The 17,387-nt window shown below is 38.5% G+C and overlaps 1 protein-coding gene across 17 annotated transcripts in view; it reads left to right on the forward strand.

Annotated features, from left to right (window-relative positions):
• The window catches only part of ATF1 (activating transcription factor 1), a 46,242-nt gene that overhangs the window by 1,716 nt on the left and 27,139 nt on the right, over nt 1-17,387 (forward strand). For 12 of the 17 annotated variants that reach the window (XM_044755948.2, XM_070494894.1, XM_044755952.2 and 9 more), the window contains exon 2: nt 5,132-5,230. In XM_044755948.2, coding sequence (XP_044611883.1) covers nt 5,138-5,230 — 93 coding nt within the window. In that variant the 5' untranslated portion in view covers nt 5,132-5,137. Of the gene's footprint in view, nt 1-2,533; nt 2,583-5,131; nt 5,231-14,468; nt 14,667-16,144; nt 16,739-17,387 lie in introns of those variants that run through there. The other 5 variants (XM_070494890.1, XM_070494898.1, XM_044755950.2 and 2 more) reach the window with 3 other exon arrangements.

The following is a 17,387-nucleotide window of genomic DNA, read 5'->3' on the forward strand; positions in this document are numbered from 1 at the left end:
TATTGGGAACAGGATGTGGTCTTGGACTCCCTAGAGCTTGCATTCTGGTGGGGGAGACAGAAAACAAGCCCTTGCAATCTGTGCTAAGTGCCATGAGAAGAGGGTAGCGTGCTGGGGGGATACAGCCGGGGCTCCTAGACCTGTCCAGGGGAGACGTGACAGTCTGCCTGGAAGAATAACTTGTAGGAATAGGCCACATGAAGAGAAGGAGTAGTGTTTCTGGCAGACGGAATAGTGTATTCCGTGAAAGCCTGCAGGTGAGAGAAAGCAAGGCAAGCACATTTGAAGATTTGAAAGAAATTCGGTATGACTAATCGGAGCTGTTTTGAGGGGAGATCTGAGTTCACTTGTGGAAATGTTGAACAAGAGACTCCTTGCCCTCAATCTTATCATAGTTCCACATCCTCTACGAGGAAACTAAGACCCTTTTCATTCATCAGATGACAATACTATACAGTCTTTGTTGAATTTTGGCTATTTACCGTGTGTGTGAGGGTCTCTGCTGGGCACAGAGCGTGCATTCACATGATACAGGCCCTGCCCTTAGGCTCCTTAAGACTCGGGGAAGCAGACATGCCAGTAAACACAGTTCAGAGTGTTAAGTAACCTGGTTAGAAATCTCTGCAAGGCACAGTGGAAGCATGAAGGAAGGAAGGACCTGGAGCAGTGGGGACATAGTTTGGGATGAAACTTGAATGTAGGAGTTAATGAGGTGGAAAATGTGGAAATGTGAGGGTGTTCCTGGAAGAGGGGCAGTGTGGAATAAAAGAACATGGACTTTGGGTTAAAACAGTCTGGCCTCAGGTCTTGCATTCACATCTTACTGTGAAATCCACAGTAAATGACAATTTCTTTGAGCCTCAATTTACACACCTCTAAATTAGAGAATCCAGGAGATGATAGATAAAAAAGCTTAGATTAGTGCCTAGCATATAATTTTCCTTTCTTCAGAAGTTTTCTTAAAGTGGCATGCCTTTACTTACATTCTCAGTATGTCAGCAAGATCACAGCCTGCTGGGATTTCTCAGCTCCCCAAATTCATTTCCATTGAATTCACTTCCATTTTGAAGCTGCGTTTCACTGCCCCTTTGTGATTCTGCCAGACTTGGGGTGTCTCATGTTAAGTTTCCAGCTCTGCCTGGAGCTTACTTTATTTTTACAGAAAATGCCTTTGTACACGTAAAATTTATCCTGTGTTGAGCAACTTTTTATCATTGTTAATCTTAACCTAAGTTTTACAAATGATAGCTAAAAAAAGTGAGCAGATAAAGGTTATACTCATAACGTCATTAAAAAATACAGAGTGTATGTATTGTTGTTTATAATGAGATGAAACTGTTAAGGCTATTTTCATTTTGGGAAAAAGCTGAGTAGTTGATTACTCTTTTAAAAAATCATAGAAAATAGGTTATCTTCTTTTCCATAGAAAATGTGGTCGTAATAATTGTCCAAAATGTTGTTTGTTGACTGTGGCAGCTTTTACTAGGAAATGTGTGTTGTTCTGTTGATCATGGTAGTTTCCATTAGATGTAGAATTTCCTAATGATATTGTTATGGGGGGAAAAATCGGTGAGTCACAGTGAAATAGACAAGTATCATTTCCAGTAATTTAACAACATTTTAAAAATCTTTTATAGTTTCTTTCAGTGATTTAGTACTACATCTTTTTTTTCTTTTCTCTGTATTCTAACTTATGTCTTCTGAAATGTAGTGTTTAAAAGGCCTTTTCACTGGAGATAGGATGTAGAAAATATGTATTCCATCTTTGATGCTGTGTGTTTAGTCTGTGGGATTACACTTGTATCAGTGTAGATTAAAAATCGCTGCACTCTTCCTGAAGAAAGGAGTATATGTATGCTTAAAAGTAGCTGAAGAAAGAAAGGAAACACTAGATGAATTTGTCAAAATTAAAAGTTTTTAAATAATTATGGTTGAGTCATATTGGAAAAATATTTGTATCAACATGATAGAAATAAAATTTGTATGAAGAAATAATATAGGCTAATAAGAAAAACACTAAGTTCTGGTAGACGGATGGACAAATAATATGAAGAGATAGCTCACACAACTAATGGAGATTTAAAGAAATATAAAACAATGTACCATTTTTCACCTATTGTGTTAGTAATGACTTTTTAAAAGATTCCCATTGCTGCCTTATGTGCTTCTGATGAGCTATAATTCTTTCAGAAAACTTTAAATATTTTAATTTTAATTACAGAAAAAGCTTTACGTACCAAAGATATTAATCACAGTATTATTTTGTTTGGTAAAAAAAAAAATACAAATTATGTACATTCACTGGGTGGAATATTATGTAGCTTTTAAATATGTTTCTATTTAAAATGTAGAAAATATTTGTGATAAATGGAAACAGGATACAAAATGTGAGGATACAAAATTGTACATACAGTATGTTTATGACTTTTTAAAAGTTATGGAAAGATAAGACTGAAAAGAAATTAGACAACATTGTAATTAAGATTTTTTCATCCTTTTTTCTTTCTGTTGTATGTTTTTCATGTTAGGAAAAAAAGGCTAGTGACATATTTAGAGGGGAAAAAAGACACTTCGTGTTTGAGGTGATTTTATACCTTTTCTCAATGACTAAAAACAATAGCTTCGATACAGATGTTAAGAATGAATTTCTTCTGATCTCAAAAAAAAGGAAGAAGAAAGAATATGTAGGCCTAAACTTCACAGTTATTAAGTCAGTCCTGCTAAGAGCCAGTACCTAGTTGCCCTCTCTCTCTCTTTAAAAAAAAAATGTTAGGGGCAGGCCCTGTGGCCAAGTGGTTAAGTTCGTGCACTCCGCTGTGGCAGCCCAGGGTTTTGCTGGTTTGGATCCTGGGTACGGATATGGTGCCGCTCATCAGGCCACGCTGAGGCGATGTCCCATGTGCCACAACTGGAAGGACCCACAACTGGAATATGGACCTATGTACTGGGGGGATTTGGGGAGAAAAAGCAGAAAGAAAAAAAAAAAAAAGATTGGCAACAGTTGTTAACTCAGGTGCCAATCTTAAAAAAAGAAAAAAAAGATGTGGTAAAATACATATAACATAAAATTTACTATCTTAACTTTTTTTTTTTTTTTTAGAAAGATTAACCCTGAGCTAACATCTGCCACCAATCCTCCTCTCTTTTCTGAGGAAGACTGGCCCTGAGCTACCATCCATGCCCATCTTCCTCTATTTTATATGTGGGATGCACCCTCACAGCATGCCTTGCCAAGCAGTGTGTAGGTCTGCACCCAGGATCCAAACCAGCGAACCCTGGGCCACCAAAGCGGAACTTGCGAACTTAACCGCTGCGCCACCAGACCAGCCCCTATCTTAACCATTTTTAAGTATACAGTTCAGTAGTGTTAAGTACATCACATTGTTGTGCAACCAATCTGTAGAACTTTTTCATGCCCATTAAACAAGAACTCCTCATTTTCCCCTTCTTCCAGCCATTGCAACCACCATTCTACCTTCTCTAGGTACCTTATATAAGTGAAATCATACAGTATTTGTCTTTTTGTAACTGGCTTATTTCATTTAGCAGATTGTCTTCAGGGTTCATCCATGTTGTAGCATGTGTCACAATTTCCTTCCTTTTTCCAGCTGAATAATATTCCATTGTATGTATATGTTATATTTTGTTTATTCATTCATCCATCGATGAACATTTGGATTGCTTCTGCCTTTTGTCTGTTGTAAATGCTGCTGCTATGCACATGGGTGTACAAATATCTCCTGAAGACCCTGCTTTCAGTTCTTTTGGATATATACCCAGAAGTGGGATTGCTGGATCATATAGTAATTCTATCTTTAGTTTTTTGAGCAACACCATACTATTTTCCATAGCAGCTGCACTATTTTACATTCCCAGTCATGGCGCACAAATGTTTCAATTTCTCCTCACCAACTCTTATTTTCTGCTTTTTTAATATTAGCCATCCTAATGGATGTGAGGCGATAATCTCATTGTAGTTTTGATTTCATATCCCTCATGATTAGTGATACTGAGCAAACATATCTTGCCATATGTTTGCTGGCCAGCCCTCTCTTTTTTTATGTCTCTGCACATAACCATGAAAACCTTAAATTCTACCCAAATCCTTTATGAGTTTTTCTAAGTGATTCTCCTCCCATTTAACATATTCCGTCTCTCATAACCCATTTATTCTCATTCTTACCCAGCCTACATGTCTTGCAGTTGATTATCTAGATGATCTACATCTTTAGAACCTCCTTAGGTGTAGTTTTATTTATCTATTTACCTATTCATTCAGTCATTCACTTATTTATTTTGCTCAACTTTTACTCAGTAAATTCTCTGTATAAAGCTATAAGGGCATAGAGCCGGCCCCGTGGCCGAGCAGTTAAGTTCACATGCTCTGCTTCGGTGGCCTAGGGTTTCATTGGTTTGGATCCTGGGTGCGTACCTAGCACCGCTCATCAAGCCATGTTGACGCAGCGTCCCACATAGTAGAACTAGAAGTACCTACAACTAGAATATACAGCTATGTAGCAGGGGGCTTTGGAGAAAAGAAGGGCAAAAGAAAGGCCACAGATATTAGCTTGCGACCAGTCTTTAGGGGAAGAAGAGAAAACTATATGGGCAATCAGAAACTATTCCCTAGACTGGAGAAAGGAATGCTTGTGTCCATGGGCAGGAAGATAATCATCATACTTCTTGAGTAGGATAACATTTGAAAATTTAGTCACAATAATTTATGTACGTGTTTGCCATTTTTTAAACTTAAGCATGATCATGTAGATCAGAATTCAAAAAATTTAAAAGACTACACTAGGAAAAGGTTCTTTTCCTGTACCATAGTTACCAATTTTCTTCCATGGAGGCAACCAAGTTATCAATTTTTACACACCTCTGCAGTATACTGCACATATCTTCTTGCACTTTTTATTTGCCATTTTTTAAGATCTTATAGTTAGATCGCTATGCACCCAGAACTGAGTTGTGGGAACATACTGAGCATGGATAAATTGAGCTCAGCCCATAGTATAGAAAAGCTATGTCTTGTTCCTCTGAAAATGTGTGCATGTTAAGAAAAGAAATGTCTTAAGATTTCTTGAAAATGAAATTAGAAAGCATCTTTTAACTGACTTTTTTTCCCTTATAGTTGATTATGGAAGATTCCCACAAGAGTAACACTTCAGAGACAGCACCTCAACCTGGTTCAACAGTTCAGGGAGCTCATATTTCTCATATTGCTCAACAGGTAAGGCAAGGCTCAGCCGAAATATTGAGCCAGTTAGTAATATTTTGTATGCAGAATAATCTGTCGTTTCAGATCTCTAATTACAGATGTTTAAAAAAAGAACCAATTGGGCCAGCTCTCGTGGCTTAGTGGTTAATTTCAGCATGCTCCGCTTTGGTGGCCTAGGTTTGGTTCCCAGGCGTGGACCTACACCACCCTGTTGTTAGTGGCCATGCTGTGCTGGCAGCCTACACATTAAAAAATAGAGGAAGATTGACACAGATGTTAGCTCAGCAAGAAAATAAAAAAAGAAAAAAACCCATAAAATGTTGAAATGTATGGAAGGAAGAAGGTAGATTTCATTTAAATATCTTGTCAAGATCATTTGGTTTTATTTTCTTTAATACAGAGTATATTTAGTGTTGTTTTATTATGTATATACTTCTCAAAACTTGGAGAAGTAGATTTCATTTTATGTGGTACATGATTATGTAGATTTTTTTTTCAGAATAATTTTGCTGCTGCATAAGAAAAATGAAAACTTATTTGGTTCTTTGAACTAACTTGAAACAGAGACTAATAGTTTCAGGAGGTAAACCATCTTCAGTCGATTTATTGTGGATATATGAGAAATATTTTTGCTGAACTAGAAAACAGGCATATTATTAGAGAATTTAAATTGACAGGCATACATATTGCAGAACTGATGATATTTTTTAATTTCAAATTGTCTGGTTGATGCACCTGATCCACTTGAAGGAAAACAACTGAGAGTATTTGTTGCCAGTGATAAGATTTGAACTTTTGAGCAAAAATTAGAATTTTGGAAAACTTGTATTCACCATTATGAACTTGACAGCTTCCCAGTAGTTTCAGACCTTAGTTACAAAATTGAGTTATAAAATCATGCATTGGTATAAGATCCATTCAGAGTGCAAGACAGACCAATGGATTTTCATGTTAACAGAATACATTAAGTTCAGATTGTACATTGCAAACCACCTTTAAGAAACTATAACCTGTTGAGTTTTTTTTTTTTTTTTTTTTTTTTTTTAGATTTTTATTTTTTCCTTTTTCTCCCCAAAGCCCCCAGGTACATAGTTGTGTATTCTTCGTTGTGGGTTCTTCTAGTTGTGGCATGTGGGACGCTGCCTCAGCGTGGTCTGATGAGCAGTGCCATGTCCGCGCCCAGGATTCGAACTAACGAAACACTGGGCCGCCTGCAGCGGAGCGCGCGAACCTAACCACTCGGCCACGGGGCCAGCCCCAACCTGTTGAGTTTTGATGTGGTATCAAGGAAGAATATCCACAATCATCTGGAAAGACTATTAAAACATTCTTCCCTTTTCTAACTACATATCAGTGTGAGGCCAGACTTTTTTTCTCATACTTCAACCAAAACAACATGTGGCAACATGGCTAATGTAGAAGCAGATAAGAGAATTCAGCCAATAAGAAGAACTCAAACATTAAGGAGCTTTGCAGAAATGTAAAACAGTACCATTTCTCTCACTAATTTTTGGGGGGAATTAGTTAATGGAAATATATTATTATGTTATTAACATGTAATAGATTTGTTATTAATTTATTATTAAAAATGGATTGTTATTTTTAAATGAATTATTAAATATTTTTTAAATTTCTATTTTAATTTTAAATGTAAGTATTAGTATTAAAAACCCATATAAATAAAAGTTCTTTGGGGTCTTCAATAATTTTTAAGTGTAAAAAGGTCTTGAGACCAAAAAGTTTGAGAACCAGGGACCTAAAGGGTTAATCCTTCAAGCTTGATGCATTCTTCTCTATTCTTTGGCTATCTCTGTGAAGAATAATGGTATCTTCTCCAGGTGGTGCTGGAAAAATCATGATGGAGTGTTTTAGTTACCTTTCTGTTAATAACTTTCTTCACAGAAATGTTTTAATTCAGTTGGCTTAGTTATATATTTCAGTTATTTTGGTTAGATGTGTATGTTTTCACAGTTTCCTCAGAAGCATATTTACAGTAAGGTAGAATAAGTGCGTTTCTAGGTGGTAAATAACTTTATAGTCATTTTTAAAAATAACGTCACTAACTTTATATCCAAATTCTTGTGGCTTGACTACTTGATTAGACTCTAAATTCTGTAAAGGAGAGAGTATCTAATACAATAATATTTATTCAGTCATTTGGTATAAGCTGGGGATATAGCAATAAACAAAAGACTCTCTCTCATGGAACTTGCTTTCTAGTTTTGGGAAGACAGGCAATAAAACAGATGTGAGTTGGTAATATGTGCTGTGGAGGCTGATAAAGCGGGGTAGGAGGGATAGGGCTTCGTTGGTGGGCATGGGAGGACTTGCCTTTTTATGTAGGGTGGTCAGAGAAGTCCTGTCTGTGGAGATACCTCTTCAGTGATGTGGACGAGGAGTTGTAAAACTCTGAGACTCACATGTGCTTGGCATGGTTAAGGAGGAGCCAGGAGGCCAGTGTGGTGGGAGAGGGATGAATGAGGGGAGTGATACAAGATGAGGCAGAGAGGTTTTGGGCTGGGAGGGGAGTGCCTGATAATGTCGGCCTGTATGCTACTCTTAAGATTTTTGGCTTTTAATCTGTGAGAGATGGGGAACCTATGGAGTGTTTTGAGTAAAAAATATTATCTGACTGATATTTTAATAGGATCACTCTGGTTGCTCTGTGGAGTGGAAGCAGGAAAATCAGTTAGGAGGCTCGTACAGTAACATGCATGAGAGACGCCAGTGGCTTGGACCAAGTTGGTAGCAGTGGTGGTGGTGAGATAAAATTAGATTCTGGATAGAACTTGGTTGTAAAGTCAACAGTGTTTGCTTTTGGATTGGATGTGGGTTTTAGAGAAAAAGAGGAGTCTCAAGATTGACTCTACAGTTTTTGGCTTGAATAGCTATAAGAATGGAGTTGCCATTTATTGAATGGACAACACTGGAGCATGTTTTTCTTTTCTTTTTGGGGGGATGTTAGCGATCAGGAAATTGGCTTTTAGGTATATTAAGTTTGTGATACTATCTGTATTCATTTTCTGTGCTGCAAAATGAATTACCACAAATTTAGTGACTTAAACGGCACACATTAATTATCTCACAGTTTCTCTGGGATCAGGCACTTCTTAGCTGGGTTCTCTGCTGCAGTTTCACCAAACTGCAATCAAGGTATTGGTTAGGGCTGGGTTCTTGCCTGGAGGCTAGACTGGAGAAGAATCCACTTCCAGGCTCCCTCAGGTTGTTGGCAGAATTCATTTTGTTGCAGCTGTAAGACTGAGAGCTTCAGTTTTTTGTTGGCCGGAGGCCACTCTCAGCTCTTAGAGGTTGCCTGCAATTCTCTGCCAAGTGGCCCTTTCCATAAGCAGTTTACAACACGGCCGTCCAGCAAGAGAATAAGAATGAGTCTACTAGCAGGATGTAGTCTCATATAACATAATGAAGGGAACGATATCCCATTCCTTTGCCATAAAACGTAACATAATCACAGGAATGACATCCCATCATCTTTGCCTTATTCTTTTGGTTAGAAGCAAGTCACAGGTCCCTCCAATATTCAAGGGGAGAGGATTACATAAAGGGGTGAATACCAGGAGGTGGGGCTCATGGGGGCCACCTTAGAGTTTGTTTGCCAAACCAAACAAGTAGATTTGTCCAGTAGGCAGTTGCATATTTTTGGTCTAGAGTCCAGGGGAGAGGCCCAGACTAGAAATGTAAATTTAGTTGTTGTGGTTATTTGGGTGGTATTTAAACTCATGGGGTGATTTCTAGCTTCCATTTAGGATGTGGAAAGCTGGAAAGGGTATTGCTCCCACCCTAGAACAAGAATAAGCTGTAATATACTAAATTGTAAATTCTGTCAAACCGACAGAGGTGGGATGTGGGCATGGCTCACCTGTAGCAGAGCACAGGAAGAAGGCAAAGCTGTCGTATAGGGGGAAAGAAGAATTTAGCTAAATTTTTAATGAATTGCCAAAGTCTAAGTGTAAGCTAGTGTGAGAATATAGAACCCTTGGGAGCTACAGACATAAGGGTAACACCCACTTATAGGGTTTTCTCCAAGGACCTCCAATAGTTGCTCATGAGAAAGATTGGGGAAAGCAAGGAAGACCAGGGAAACCCTTGCTCTGATGAGGAAGATTGGCCCTGAGCTAACATCTGTAGCAGTCTTCCTCTATTTTGTATGTGGGATGCTACCACAGCATGGTGTGTAGGTCCGTATTATTACTTTTTAAGATGGGAGGAATTAACAGCCTGTTTGTATACCAATGGGAATGATGTAATAAAAGGGGAAAATTTGATGATACAGGTGAGAGAGGACAATCCTGGGATGATGTCCTTGAGGAGGGAAGTGAATGAGAGTTAGTCTACAAGTGGAAAAATTTATTTTATATTTGCACAGGTACATCATTCATAATAAGAAAGAAAGTACTTACAAGTTAGGTGGGTAGAGTGGGGATGAGATACTCTGACATGTTTCTTTTGGTAACTTCTTTGTTTTTCAGTGAAATAAAATGCTTTGAGAAGATAGAGAGGAAGGAAAAAGTATGAAATAGTCTGCTAGGACAACAGGTGATGTAAGTGGACTGGGGATATGTGGTAGGATCGCCGGAGAGCATTAACAGTCCCCTTGAGGCTGCTGATCATGAATTTAAAGTGAGACTGTTAAGGTTAATTGTGTGTTGTTCTCCAGTCAGATTCAGGTACGTGCAAGAAGGTTACGGGCATAGAGTACGTGAGTTAACAGGGTTGCTGTTCAGTCAAGGGACTGCAGTGAAGGAAGAAAAGGACATTGAAGGTGGATGCAATACAGTGATTATGGTGCTGCACCACAAAGTTTAAACTGTATAAGGAAGAAAGTGGGGACTTCATGGGGTCAAGAGCAAGGGAAAGATAGTAGGCTCGATGGATTATAGGTTCCTGGGGAGTCCCAGAATTGTTGAGAGTCCAAATAGTAGAGGCAGTGAGTTGGGGAAGTAGGTGCTGCTCAGAGAGATACTTGAATTTGAGATTATGGGGGGATGCAGTTATTGGTAATTATAAGATTTAAGTAAGTGGTTCCAAACTGGAGTGATACTGCTTCCCCACTGAGATGTCTGGAAATATGTGTGTGGGCGGGGTTGCCACTCGCATTTATTGGGCAGGGATCAGAGATGCCAAATGTTTGGCATTGAAGAGGATATTTCTGCACAAGGAAGAATTGTCTTGCCCACAGTGCCTGTCTAGGGTCTGACAATGGGAGTGGATGGCTGAGGAGGCTGAAAGCCATGGCTTTGGAGGAGAGGAAGCATAAACAGAGTCCCGGGCATGGAAGGATGATGTTTCATATTGAAATCACCCCAAATTATGTCAGGAGTAGTATTGGAGAGAATAGAGTGATCCAGGTACTAAATGCTGAAAGAAATGTGGGGACATGACAGCCACAAGGACAGTCTGCTGCTGTGAGCCTCAAACTTGGGAGTTTTCAAGGAGGACTTTGAAGAGACAGTGGTCTAGAAGTAGCAATGAAGAGCAGAGGAAACACCCACCCTATCTGTAGCGCCTGGTATGAGGAGTGCAGGAGAGAGCTGTGAGAGAGGCAGTGTTCTTCAGAGGAGAGCTGAGGTTCAATGACGGCATCAAGGTGAATTTCATTTAATTACAAAGTGTGTGTAGATTGAGAGGCATCCTTGCTTAGTGGAAAGAACAATGGATGCCGTCAGACGATCTGGTCTGAATCGTGATTTTGTCACTTAGTGAGCCTGGAACAGTGACTAAGTCACTTATTGAGACTGACGTTCATCATCTGGAAACTGAGGATGTCAGACGGTGATCTCTAAGGTCTTTTACAGCTCATAACTTTCAGTAATTCTCATATTGTAGAGAGATTTTATACTTTAACCATGTATGAATGGGAAAACGATGATAGTAACAGCTAACATTTACTGTGTCCACTGTGTACCAGGTGCATTTCTAAGCATTTTACGTGTTTTAATGCCTTCAAACCTCATGTCAACCTACTGTGTTTTTGTAATCCCCATTCTAGAGGTCATACAACTAGTCAGGCTAGATACGTGATTTGAATTCCAGCAGTTTGACTTTTGTCACAGTTTGGGTTTCCCGGGAAGCAGACTCTGAGGTGGAGACTAGCATGCAGGAGGTTTATTATATGGTCCTTTTGGGATTACCACCTGTTGGAGGGAAAGAAAGGAAGAGAAGGAAGCAGGTTTGGGCAGAGGGAGAAGTTGGACTGTGATTGTCTCAATGAAGGCCTCAACTGATGCCATAGGGAGCTTTGAAGCTGAGATGACTCTTCAGAATGGGGGTAACGGGCCACGAGGCCTTTATATCCCTGCATGCACCAGTCATTGGCTCTTGACTGACCTGGGAAGATGTGTGCGCGACCTCGGCTGAGGTGACTCTCATCAGCCAAGGCAATTCCAGAGAGGGCTGACAACTGAATACTGTCTGCCAGCATCTGGGGCATAAGTCTTTTACTAGTGAAAGGGGATCTGGGAGTTGCATCATAGTGTCCACTACAACTCCAGAGGTATTACCTTGACAATCTATGATAAGAGATGAATGTTCCCCAAAATATAGAGTGAATGTTCTAATCTACAAGTGAAGTGTAGTAGTGGCAAAGTAGTATTGTACTATGTTAAGATAGAGTTGGTGAGGTTACTGAAAATGTCTGGATTTTGGAAACCCAACAGGTCTTGAGTACATGTGAGTTTCTCAAAGGAAATACGAGTACACATAGTAGCATTCTCTGTTGATAAAAGCTGCTTTTGTGGTAATAGGACCAACAACAACAATTGCCCCTTGGAAGAAAATTTAGTACATTGTATCACTACAACTATTCAGCGGAACCATGACCAGCAAGTTTCTGTCTTTAAGATTAAGACTCCAACTTTGGTGAATTCATTTAAAAATATTGAAGTTGTATCTCAGATTTTTCATATTCAGTGCATTTTCCTAAAAAATATAATCGAGTACTTATTTTACTTAAGAAGCAGTTGTGTGATTCTTTGATTTCTCTTCCCACTAAATAATGGAATGTGAGTGATTCTGGTCACAAAATTAATAAATCAGGTATTAATTTGCAATACAAATCTGAGAATCCGTGGTAAAATTTTAAAAATGTTTAGTATGCACTTGAAAAGAAAGTAGATTCTGCAGTTGTCGGATGCAAATTTATGTATAATTATTGTCAACTTTGTTGCTTGTGTTGTTTAAATCTTCTGTCTTTTATCACTTTTGTCTGCTGGTTCTATGATTAACTGAGAGAAATGTATTAATCTTCCATTATAATTGTGGACTTATTTCTCCTAGTGGTCGTCAATTTATGCTGTGTGATTGAGTGTGTGTTATGAGGCAGTGTTATTAAATGAATGTAGATTTTAAATTATTGTATATTCCAGGAGAATTGTCTCTTTGTCTTTAATTCTAGAAATGTTTTTTACCTTCAAGTCTAATTTGATACTAACTTGGCATTAATTTGGTAGTATCTTAATGGCATCTTTTTTTCTCACTGTCAAATTTTCTGTGTCCTTATGTTTTAGGTGTGTGTCTTGTTAACATTATATACCTAGATTTAAAAAAAAAATCTAGTCTCCTAGACTTTTTTCCCTCCAATTTTTAGATACTGTGAATTGTGCTTAATGAACATTCGTGTACATGTCTGGGCTGCACATGAATTGCTTGGTCATAGGGTTTGCAAACATTTAATTAAAGAAGATACTGCCAACAGTTTTACAAACTTCTTGTATCAGTTTACAGCACCACCAGAAATGTATGAGAGCACTATTGATCCATTTAAGTGCCCAAAATTGGTATTGTGAGTTTAAATTGTAATGGTTCTGGTGGATATGTAGCAGTATCTCATTGTGGTTTTTGTTTGCTTTTGTTTGCTTTTTGAGGTATAATTGACATATAACACATTAGTTTCAGATGTACAACATAATGCTTTGATATTTGTGTACATTGCAAATTGATCACAATACGTCTAGTTAATATCTGTAACCATACGTAGTTAGAAAAATTTTTCTTGTGATGAGGACTTCTAAGATTTACTGTTGCAGCAACTTTCAAATATGCAGTACAGTATTATTAACTATGGTCACCATGCTGTACATAACACCTCCATGACTTACTTATTTATAATTGCTTGTACCTTTTGACCCTCTTTACTCATTTCACACTCTCTCCACCCTCTGCCTCTGGCAACCACCAGTCTGCAATCTGTTCTCTGTGAGCTTGGTGGGGTTTTTTGATTTGTTTTAGATTTTACATGTAAGTGAGATCATATGGTATTTGTCTTTCTCTGTCTGACTTATTTCACGTAACATAATGCCCTCAAGGTCCATCTACGTTGTCACAAGATTTCATTTTTTATGGCTGAATAATATTCCATTGTAGTTTCTTAGACTTTTTTTTTTTTTTGAGGAAGATTAGCCCTGAGCTAACATCTGTTGCCAATCCTCCTATTTTAGCTGAGGAAGACTGGCCCTGAGCAAACATCCGTACCCATCTTCCTCTACTTTTTATATGTGGGACGCCTGCCACAGCATGGCTTGCCAAGCGGTGCCATGTCCGCACCCGGGATCCAAACCAGCGAACCCCGGGCTGCCGAAGTGGAACATGTGAACTTAACTGCTGCGCCACTGGGCTGGTCCCATCTTAGACTTTTAATAGAACTTTTGGTCCCTGTACATTTATCATAATTACTGATACATATAGGTTTAGACCTACCATCTTATTTCATGCTTTTTAACCCACATGTTCCATGTTTCTTTTTCTCTCCTTTCTTGTTTTCTTTTGAATTATTTCTTCTTGTTTCATCCTGCCATCACTGGTATAAATTTGGACTGTACATAAACTTGATTACTACTTTTTCAGTGATTATGCTAATTTCAGGATACCTACTTAGTAAAGTCTAAAGTTAATCAATAACTTTACTCTCCTCTCAGATGATTCAGTGACCTTAGAACATTTGTTTCCATTTATCCTCTAACTTGTTGTCATTGTTAGGACTTAATTTTATCTTTCTTTTAATTCCATAAAACATCATAATTATTTTATGCAAAGTCAACATTACTTGTTTCCCCCCCCCCCCACATATTTATCACTTTCTTAGCTCTTCATTCCTTTTTACATGTCTAAGCTTCCATTTGAGATTACTTTTATTTTACCTTTTATTATACCTCTAAAGTATATGCTTTAGAAAAACCTTAGCATTATACATATTTTGAGCTGGATAATTCTTCTTCTTCTTTTTTTTTTTTTGCAGGGAAAGATTTGCCCTGAGCTAACATCTGTTGCCAATCTTCCCTTTTTTTTTTTTTTCCTCCCCAAAGCCCCAGTACATAGTTATATCCTAGTTGTAAGTCATTCTAGTTCTTCCACGTGAGCCACTGCCACAGCATGGAAACTGACAGACGAGGGGTATGGTTCCGTGACCCGGAAGCGAACCCGGGCTGCCAGAGTGGTGAGCGCTGAACTTTAACCACTAGGCCATCAGGGCTGGCTTGGGCTGGATAATTTTTTGCTGTGGGGGACTGTGCATTGCGGGATGTTTAGTAGTTTCTCTGGCCTCTGCCCTTTAGATGTCAGTAGCATCCTCCATTGTGACAACCCAAAATGTCTCCAGATGTTGCCAGATGTCCCAGGGGGGCAAAATCATTACTGGTTGAGAACCATTGTTATAGAATTTCCTTTGATATAAATCTGCTAATGGTGGTGACTTTTCTGTTTTTGTTTGTTGAAAATACCTATTTCATCCTCATTTTTAAAAGATATTTTCCCTGGGCATAGAATTCTAAGTTATTTTTTTAGCACATTTAAAATATCATCCTGCTGGCTTCTGTCTCCTCTTTGAGACAGCCTTTGAGAAGTCAGTGGACTATTGCTGTTTTAAACATAATCTTTTTTCCTTCAGCTGCTTTTAGAGTCTTCTCTTGATCTTTAGTTGTTTTGCAGCTTCTATTAATGTTGTATTTAGATGTGGGATTCTTTTTATTTATTTCATATGGGAGTTATTAGTCTTCTTGAATCTGTGGATTGATGTCTTATCATTAGCTCTATAACATTTTCAGCCGTTGTCTCTTCACATTTTGCATGTGACCCACTTTCTTTGTCCTTATCACTCTGTCCTCCATGTCTCTTAATCTTTCAAATATTTCCCATCTCTTTGTCTCTCTGTGTTGCAGTTCAGATAATTTCTTTTTACCTGTCATCCAGCTCACTCTCCTCCCTCTAGCTTTGTCTAATTTGGGGATATAGCTGAACAGTGATTTTAAAAATTTCTGTATCTTTATTTCTAGAAAATCTGTTTAGTTTTTTCAAATCCACTATAGTTTTCTGTTTCCTGAAGATATTTTCAAGCTTATCTTGAAACATAATCTACTGTTTCTTTAAACATAGTAAGCATAATTGTTTTATAATCTGTGTCTGATAATGTCAGTATCTAAAATCACTTAAGTCTGATTCTGCTGTGTTTTTGCTTCTTGGTCATGGTGCCTTGTGTGATTGGTTATTTTTTATTCCTTACTATCCATTAATCTTGAAAAATTATTTGTGGGAATTCTTTGTGTCCTAGGATCAGAGTGCCTTTCTCCAGAAAGAATTTACTATTTGGCAGGTGCCTGGGGAACCAGTTTCAGGGTTTGAGGCTCTTTTTGTCTTTTTGGCCATCTAGGTGATGTTAATCTGGGCTGTAAGTCTGCTGGAGAGCTAGTTACATCTTCTTCAGCCCTTCCCTCCCCAATACCCACACAACTTTCATTCTGTGACCTTACCCCAAGGGTGTGGCTCTTTAGAAGTCCCAGCTTAATAGGGGGGTCTCCTGTTTTTACCTAGAGAAAACCCTGGCCTTTTATGTCCCTCCCTCCTTTGGGAGCAGTTCATGTCTGCCTTGATAGGTGATTCTGTTTACTCTTTATTTGTTCTTCCTCTGTCTCAGATTTTGGCCTGATAATTTTAGAATCTAAAGTCTTTAGAATATGAGTGAAGCAGAGGACAGAGAAGTGTCACGAAATATGAAGGATCTGAGATTTTACCCTGCCTGCAAGCTAACAAGCTAGATTGCCTCAGCTTCATGGATGCTGGCAGAAGACATGAGAATCCTGATTCAGAGAAAAAGGACTTTATAACTTGTGGCACAGCAAACAGCCTGAGCTTCATGTTTGCTCAGTTCCCCTTGCCCTCCAACCCCATGGGGTAATGCAGAATGGCTCAAGTGGATGTTGCACATGCAGTGGGTTTGCATCATTGCTGAGGGGCTACTCCAAGCTTAGGAAACTCCAAACTTTTAAAGACAGCTCCTAGCAAACCTGTCCAACATTTGCCCTGGAGGGAGACATTACCTTTATTGTTCTGCACAGTGTACAAATCTGCCCTTTGCCCTGAAGGGAGTACTATCTCATCTTCCAAAATTGTTCACCATACCAACATCCTTGAAAAGAGAATCCAGAACAAAAGTTGTCAGTGCCTTTGCTTGGAAGACATGTAGAAACCCAAGAAACCCACTGAGAATCGTCTCTCAACGAGAAGAATATAACAGTATGTCTCCTTTTTGTCCTACCTTCTTCATTTCTATCTTCCCGACAGTTTTTTCTAGATAACGGAAAACTAGATGATTTTATTTTTTTAAACTTTTGCCGCACATCTCCGTCCTCTTTCCATAAACACCCATATACTCTCTCATACATTTTTTTGATGTGAAATTTTGCTTTTCAGCCAGGCTTTTAAGAACAAATAAATTCCATATGTTGAGGCATATGTGTGCTGAAATAGTATATTTAAAATATACTTTTTAATCAGTATCTTTGTGATTGGCTTTGAAGGCAGTAACTGTCTGTTGTCTGTTGTTTCTATCTTAAAGGTCTAGCACAGCACCTGGCACATAGGTGACACTTACTGAGTCTTGTTATCTGTTTAATCCCAACTTAATCCTGATATTCAAAAAATAATATTGCCAAGATTTGCTCGTCTAACTACCTTACCCCTCCAATTCTCTGGTGTAGCGTTTCTCAGAATATGGTACACATTCCGCCACTAGTGGTATTGCAGATCTCTTTAGGTGGTGCATGGATGAATATTTTTATTTTGATGTGTTGAATTCAGAAACATTAGGTCTCTTATTTTGTTAGGGCATTGGCTGGAACAAGATGGATTCTCAACAATGAGAATAGCCCTAGTCAAATTTAGA

The sequence above is a fragment of the Equus asinus genome, chromosome 22 (assembly GCF_041296235.1).
Source record: "Equus asinus isolate D_3611 breed Donkey chromosome 22, EquAss-T2T_v2, whole genome shotgun sequence".
NCBI classification, from domain to species: Eukaryota; Metazoa; Chordata; class Mammalia; order Perissodactyla; family Equidae; genus Equus; species Equus asinus.